This window comes from Leguminivora glycinivorella, chromosome 14, assembly GCF_023078275.1.
Source record: "Leguminivora glycinivorella isolate SPB_JAAS2020 chromosome 14, LegGlyc_1.1, whole genome shotgun sequence".
In the NCBI taxonomy this organism is placed as follows: Eukaryota; Metazoa; Arthropoda; class Insecta; order Lepidoptera; family Tortricidae; genus Leguminivora; species Leguminivora glycinivorella.
The window spans coordinates 17,967,543-17,976,026 of NC_062984.1; the positions used below are offsets into that span (position 1 = coordinate 17,967,543).

The window sequence follows — 8,484 nt, forward strand, 5'->3', positions numbered from 1 at the left end:
ACTAAGAAATTCATCATTCAGAGACAATTTCAAAATGGCGGTTTGTTTACATTATTTGGAAGTTCCATTGACGGCGACTTTACTTGAATTCTCACTTTGATCTGTCAGTCCTATTAGGAATAACTTTGTTTCTTTTACATACTTTGTCGCCTTCATGCAGTGTTGAGAACGCGACTAAAAACCACAATACAAAATTAAAATCTTGAAAAATCCCCCGACAAAGTAACCGATTTCCATCAATAACCTAACCACAAAATTAAAATTTTGAAAAAACCCTGACCGCGACATAGTAGACCGATTTTCATGAGACATAGCTAAGAACATTCCCGACTAACTCAGCTTTGAGACAAAAAAACTCAATCTAAATCGGTTCATCCGTTCGGGAGCTACGATGACACAGACAGACACACACACAAACAGACAGACAAACAGACAGACAGACATACATACAGACAGACACGTAAAACTTACAACACCCCGTCGTTTTTGCTTCGGCTAAGAACACTCCCGACCAATTCAGCTTTCAAACAAAAACAAACCAAATCTTAATCGGGTCATCCGTTGCCGAGTTTACGATTCCACAGACAGACACGTCAAACACCCCGTCGTTTTTTGCGTCTGGGATTAATAAAACTGTCATTAAACTAGTAGGTAAGTACTTAGGTTTACAAGGGGCTTCTTGACGAAAGGTTCTGGCTGTGACTAAAAGGCTAAATTACTTATTTCCCCCACATTGGCCTTTATGAATAGTGAATGTAATTTTGCAGGTGGAGCATCAATGGGAGAACTTTTCCTTTGTGTTGCCAGAAGGTTGGCGGCCGCGGTACCACATATATTCACCAGGAACGAAGCCGGGAGGTGGCGCTCAGCATCGCCCGCTGCTGTCTAGAAATGGTATATACTTGAGCCATGTATCTAACTTAGTAGTCATCAACTTTGAACTTCGTTTAGTAAAGTACGTAAGAACGAAGAACCAAGCAAATTCATGCACGTTCTTGTATGTGATTTGTATTTCTTCTGTCTGTTACCCTCCGTGAATCTTTCTCACTTGATGGTCTCATCGGAAGATCAGCGCTGAAAGTCACCAGCAACACGCTGAGATGAGGCCATTTCGTGGCACTTCATTCCTATCTGTCTTGTTGTTATTATGTGTACTTTGTCTTGCCTGTGTTCATAAATAAATGTTTATTCTATTCTATTCTATTCTTCAAATCGGACCTATATGTATAGGGGCATTCAACGAGAATGTTGCTAACGACATGCTTCTGCCTTGTATGGCAGCTACCTATTTCAATAAAATCCGTAAAGCTCGAGAAAATACTGCCAATTTGTTAATCAAGTCATAAAAGGTTGTCAAACACAACTTCGATTTCTTAGCGTCATCAGAAATATTAGAAGAATTGCATGTCGTAACGTAAGCGATATTATTGTGAAACGTTCCTATAGGTACTACAAACGTGGAAGGAATTAATAAACATCATCACGAATGACGATGTCAGTACCTATCCTGTATTGTTAACCCCCGACGCAAAAACGACGGGGTGTTATATGTTTGACGTGTCTGTCTATTTGTCTGTCTATCTGTCTGTCTGTCTGTCTGTGTGTGTGTGTGTGTGTCTGTCTGTGGCATCGTAGCTCCCGAACGGTTGAACCGATTTAGATTTAGTTTTTTTTTGTTTGAAAGCTGAGTTAGTCGGGAGTGTTCTTAGCCATGTTTCATGAAAATCGGTCCACTAAATCGGAGGTTTTTTCAAAATTTTAATTTTGTGTTTAGGTTATTGCTATCTCCCTGTTTAAAAGTTAATCATTTATTCAGGTTGCTACTTAGTCCGGCTATACTACCTCGGCGCTTGGCGCTGTGTGTGGGTCAGCGACCAAGTGCCAGTCGACGCAACAGGAGCGCCCCTTCTCCCATTTTCTCCCCTACTGAGTCCTGCACCAACAAAACCAGCTCCAGGGAAACAGCAAGTTCCAATAGCTACGGTGACATCTCCAGTGGTGCACCTGTGGCCACTACTTCTTTGTAAGGTGAGTTGAGATAATGTGAAAGAGAGAGAGAGAGAGAGAGGGAGAAAGAGCCTTCCTTTTTCTGGTCTTGAGCACCTACAAAACCAGCAACAGGAAAACAACGAGCATCGATTGCTATGGTGACATCTCCGGTGGTACCTCTGTAACTTCTGTTTCTTACATACCACCTTAACCACTTTTAGCAACACATTTTAAGCTCTTGGCGCCCAATGTACTTTCTGAAGTACATTTGGTTTCAATGGAACTTTAACTTTCATGTAAACAAATAAAATATAATTTCTTTTGTTTCTAATTTTTTTCGAACAAATGAAATTGAATTAAATCTCAAGTACAATAAGAATCAAAATTCCCTAGCAAAAATGTTGTATAGTGGGCGCTACGAGGCTATATAAAGGATAGTTCATTCACTAAAACTCTTCATTCATGCACGCAACCTATTTTAGAAGCAAAGCACATAATAGCGTAAACTATTATACCGCTAACTGGTGGTTGGCGGTAATTTGCGTTTCCCAAGCGCCGCTGCAATCTGGCCAATGCTGCACCATACGCGTTGCATTTATGGAAATTTAGAAATAATAACCCTACTTTTAGGTAAACAAAACGAACATAAAAGTTAATTTTGGCTACTAACATTCTAATATGTATTCTAGTTTTTTCCCGCGGCTTTGCTCGCGTTAGAAAGAGACAAAAAGTAGCCTATGTCACTCTGAATCCCTTCAAGTATCTCCTCTTAAAAAATCACGACAATTCATCGCTCCGTTTTGCCGTGAAAGGCGGACAAACAACACACACACTCTTTCCCATAACTACTTACTGGCTACGAAACCACTTAAGACAGTGCAATTAATATTAGAACTGTAAGTTTTTCCCCACTGCTGGGCAAAGGCCTCTGCCCGTGATTTTCACAGGTTTCGTTGGTGAAATATTTCTGGGCAATTAATCATGACAGTGTCAAGATCGCGCCATCTCCGTCTGGGCCTGCCACATCCAACCATAAGCAAATTTTACATTATGCATTTAATTTAATTATTCTTCTTGATGTTGCCTGTGTTTTTTTTTCATCTCTAAAAGTACAATACACCGCAAGCCATTGTCTGATATTTCGACCGAAAATAAGATTTCAGAGTTAGTTTCCTGGTTTCGAACCATAATTGGAGGTTTTGGACCAGATTTGAGAGTGGGATTAACTAATTTGTGTTCTTTGAAATTCTTACGTCAAACGGTGTTATTTTAGATCTCGTCATAGTGCCACAGTTTAACAATATCGTAATACTGTGATAGTGCCAAGCTATCATATATTATCCTGACATTTAAAGCATTTCATTATGATTACTGTTATGTAGTTTTTATACATTTTGGTTAGATTTTGTTAGTTTTGACCATTCTTCCCTTATGAATCTGCATTGAAAATCGCATTATACAAATACACAAACTATAAAAGATCTCACAATACATCACTAGCAACACTATCCCATTGTAAATTCCGATGGGCCACTCTATTACAACAGATTCCAGTCATTACTAAATAACGACGCAGACAACTTAGTAATAAACAGTATTAATATTCTGCCGCAATAGCGCAGTTAACAACTTTAAGATTGGGTCTTAGAATCACATTTATACGGACTTTGCTCCTATTGAGATCGGTCGCTGTTTGCGTTCAAAACTTCTTAAATTGCACGTGCCTTTTTATTCTTCTGAAATATTTAAATAAAATTCTAACTTTTTTGACCTTTTTAAGTTTCAGATATCAATAGTCTAGGCAATTAAAAACAAATTAAAAGTTGTCCCGTTCGTTGTTGCCAAAAAAAGCAGACGCCTGTCAGAGTGTTATAGCAACGAATTACTTTCACAATTTGCTAATTGCTGTTTAAAAATGTGTAGGCGCTATTGAAACTTGCGGCCCCAGACATGAACTCTGATGAAGAGTCGAACTGTATTGAAGACGAAGAAATGATGGAATTTAAAATTATACATTCTCTGACTGGATCAATGGAAGTAAATATTTGGCCAGAAGGTATGGTCTATCGTTATTTTAGGTACTCATATTATATTTATTATTTGTAAGGCTTTCTGATTTTCGAGTAAGTATATCAATTAGGCTTACTTTTATAGGACTTTAGACAGTAAAGTTAACAATCAGTCGAGTAAAAACTCCAAATGAAAATAAATAATGTAGGTTAACTTATTGGATATGAACGACAGACTAATAGTCTTTTAGTCATTAAGTCACTTGATATATTCCAAACATTTATTTTTTTATTCAAGTTTTCAAGGACCGATTATTTTTTCATAATGTGAGGCAAACTAGCAGATGGTAAGCGATTACAACACCACAGGCATCAGGTGTTCATTGCCGGCATTTAAGATGAAAATTATGGTCTTTTCTTAAAGAGTTGTCACTTTAGTCAGGAAAAATCGCAGGCGACAGTTCATTGCTCCCTCCCTTCTCGCGGATTGAAAGTAAATAAGGCATCTGAATCTGAGTACTTTCAGGTCATGAGGACCTGTGGGAGGAAATAGCAGCGGAGGTGCCGCCATTCACTTGGGATGCTGAAGACGATGACACGTTGAAGTCCAAAGCGGTTAAGAAGGATAAAAGTACGAAGGAAACAACCACTGTTAAGGTTCACTTCTTGTTGTCATAATATGCAAAAAACGCTTTTTTTAGGGTTCCGTAGTCAACTATTATAGTTTCGCCATGTCTGTCTGACCGTCCGTCCGTCCGTCCGTGGATAATCTCAGTGACTGTAAGCACTAGAAAGCTGAAATTTGGTACCAATATGTATATCAATCACGCCGACAAAGTGCAAAAACAAAAAGTGGAAAAAAATGTTTTATAAGGGTACCCCCCCTACACGTAAAGTGGGGAGTGACTTTTTTTTCATTGCAATCCTAACGTGTCATATATTGTTGGATAGGTATTTAAAAATGAATAAGGCTTTACTAAAATCGTTTTTTTGATAATATTCATATTTTCGGAAACAATCGCTCCTAAAGGAAAAAAAAGTGTCCCCCCCCCTCTAACTTTTGAACCATGTTTAAAAAATATGAAAAAAATCACAAAAGTAGAACTTTATAAAGACTTTCTAGAAAAATTGTTTTGAACTGATAGGTTCAGTAGTTTTTGAGAAAAATACGGAAAACTACGGAACCCTACACTGAGCGTGGCCCGACACGCTCTTGGCCAGTTTTTTTTATATTAGGACTCTATGATTATGACAGGAGAACAGTTGCAGGAGGTTGTAATACAGGAACAAGTATAATTATCTGCTCATCACACAAATGAAAGGGTCACTACGCGCTAGACCAGACCCGGTCATCGAGCTCAACTTAACCCCTCGTATGCTTAGACACGGATCCGTGCGTGTGAATTTTAAATGTCAAGTGTGTGTATGTTTTGAATGTCACTTTGTTTTAAATGTCAAGGTCACTATTTCAGATCAAAATTGACAGGGCGCATACAAAGGGTTAAGGATTGTCTAAGTTGTCTGTCAAATATGTAGGTCTATGAGTATAGTAATCGCGTCAAAATATCAGAACAAACCCCCCGCCTTCTAGACATGAAAGTCATGAAAGTAGATTACTCAGATTGTTTGAGCACTGTGCTAGCTCTGATATAATTTATATCCGATGACTTAACTACCTCGCAATATTTTTTCTAGCGAGGGTCAATGGTGACAGTGACCATCAAAGATACTAAGGACCTGCCACCTTACACCCTGCCGGGAATCTCGCCAGGTCACGAGATGGCCCTCTACGTGTCTATGGTCAGAGACGTGCCGGTGAAGAAACCTCTGCCGGAGCCAGGTATTCTCAATTGTTTCAGAGAGGGTCAATGGTGATAGTGACCATCAAAGATACTAAGGACCTGCCCCCTTACACCCTGCCGGGGATCTCGGCAGGTCACGAAATGGCCCTCTACGTGTCTATGGTTAGAGACGTGCCGGTGAAGAAACCTCTGCCGGAGCCAGGTATTCTCAATTGTTTCAGAGAGGGTCAATGGTGATAGTGACCATCAAAGATACTAAGGACCTGCCACCTTACACCCTGCCGGGGATCTCGCCATCAGGTCACGAGATGGCCCTCTACGTGTCTATGGTCAGAGACGTGCCGGTGAAGAAACCTCTGCCGGAGCCAGGTATTCTCAATTGTTTCAGAGAGGGTCAATGGTCACAGTGACCATCAAAGATACTAAGGACCTGCCACCTTACACCCTGCCGGGTCTCTCGCCAGGTCACTAGATGACCCTCTATCGATGGTTAGAGACGTTCCAGTAAAGAAACCTCTTCCTGCAGGGTTAGCACATGATTGCCGCGAGAGTATGTCGCCGCGACATACATAGACTACCCGCCCTTAATTATGTCTATCTATATCTATCTCGCGACGACCTACTCCCGCGGCAATCATGTGCTAGGCTTACTGAACCAGGTAATTATTATTCTGAATTTATTTTGTCAGTTTTAAGAGGTTGGTAACTTTCGTGTTTACATACATATTTACATATTTACATTGTTTGGTAATGGCATACAGTTTTGTGTTTGAGATCCTAATAGTCCTAAAACAGTTTTACATTGAATTTTATACTTATATTACTAGCTTTTGCCCGCGACTTCGCTCGAGTTAAATTTTAAAGTCGCGAAATGCTCCATACAAACGTCCACCCCCCATGTTAGAGAAGAAGAAGAGACAAAAAGTAGCCTATGTCACTCTCCATCCCTTTAACTATCTCCACTTCAAACATCATGACAATTCGTCGCTCCGTTTTGCCGTGAAAGACGGAAAAACAGACACACACTTTCCCATTTATAATATTAGTATGGATTGAATTATGGAATCATGACTTAACTATCCGCCGTAATTAAAATGCCATTTATAAATACTACCGCTAAGTGGACTAGGCCCATGCACACGCGTTGTATGAAACATAATACTCGTAACTCCAGGAGTTCCAGGACACCTTCAAACTCATCATACAAATCGGTTTTGACCTGTTCTTAAAGGCTGTGACTGTCCACCTTTTGAAAAAAAACATGCCAGAAGAAGACTAGCTATTTAGCAGTACTTACTACATTGATTTCAGATGTTTCTCCCTGGAAATACTACCGCTGGGTGGACTGGGCCCGTAGACACGGGTTGTACGAAGCATATGACTTTCCCAGGACTCGTTTCCTCAAGGTCAATGGGTTCTTGAAATTGTCCTATGCGCCACATCTGCTGGATGTGCAAAGTACAGAAACGGTAATAATTAAATGCAAATAATTTGTACCAATAATAGTTATAGGCCAGCGAACAGTATCTGCTTTGCACGGCTTGAAGTAAGATTATTCAAATATGAATAAAAGGCTATTTTACTACTTTCAAACTGTTTTGTTTGACAATCGAACGAAACGAAACAAAAGCAACTCCGGGTATTATATTTAACTGAAATTCAAATTTCATTGGAGGTAATTAATAGGCTAGTTTCCTACTAGTCAAATCAGCTTCTTTTTAAGAACTGTCAAAACGATTTGCTAATATGGAATTACTATGAAATACTGAGAAGTGACGTCACGGTCAATTCATTTACTTTATATCTTTTTCTTTGACTTATTAAATAGAAATTATGTTTAAACATAATTCCCGTCCATTTTTTAGGGTTCCGTAGCCAAAATGGCAAAAACGGAACCCTTATAGTTTCGTCATGTCCGTCTGTCCGTCTGTCCGTCTGTCCGTCTGTCCGTCTGTCACAGCCGATTTACTCGGAAACTATAAGTACTACAGTGATGAAATTTGATGGGAATATGTGTTGTATGAACCGCTACAAAATTATGACACTAAATAGTAAAAAAGAATTGGGGGTGGGGCCCCCATACATGTAACTGAGGGATGAAAATTTTTTTTCGATGTACATACCCGTGTGGGGTATCAATGGAAAGGTCTTTTAAAATGATATAAAGTTTTCTAAAAAACATTTTTCTTAAAGTGAACGGTTTTTGAGATATCAGCTCTCAAAGTCGTAAAAAGTATGTCCCCCCCCCCCCCCCCTCTATTTTTATAACTACGGGGTATAAAATTCTAAAAAAAATAGAGGTGATGCATGCTAATTAACTCTTTCAACGATTTTTGGTTTGATCAAAGTATCTCTTATAGTTTTTGAGATAGGTTGATTTAACTGTAATTTTGGTTAAATATTTGCTGCTACGGAACCCTTTGTGCGCGAGCCCGACTCGCACTTGGCCGGTTTTTTCTTCTAATTATGTGGTGCTTTATTTCGTGCACTGCGTAAAATATTTTATTTTAAGTGTAGGAAACTAGCCTATTCTCACTTAGTAATAGAACATTGAATCCCAAGAGTATACTCGTAATGTTTATAAAAGTTAAAAGACTTAGATATCATAGGCTGAAGATCATGTCAATTGGAAGTTATTATTAGTCTGTTACTGTAAATTGTATAATTAACTAGGTACCTAACTA

The 8,484-nt window shown here is 39.1% G+C and overlaps 1 protein-coding gene across 1 annotated transcript; it reads left to right on the forward strand.

Moving 5' to 3' along the window:
* The first annotated feature begins 3,936 nt into the window (after positions 1–3,936).
* On the forward strand, positions 3,937–5,898 carry LOC125233163. The gene is made up of 3 exons (XM_048139050.1): positions 3,937–4,045; positions 4,525–4,655; positions 5,694–5,898. The coding sequence occupies exons 1-3, from the start codon at positions 3,940–3,942 to the stop codon at positions 5,871–5,873; spliced, it is 417 nt and encodes a 138-aa protein (XP_047995007.1). The 5' UTR covers positions 3,937–3,939; the 3' UTR covers positions 5,874–5,898.
* The last annotated feature ends 2,586 nt before the right edge of the window (positions 5,899–8,484 follow it).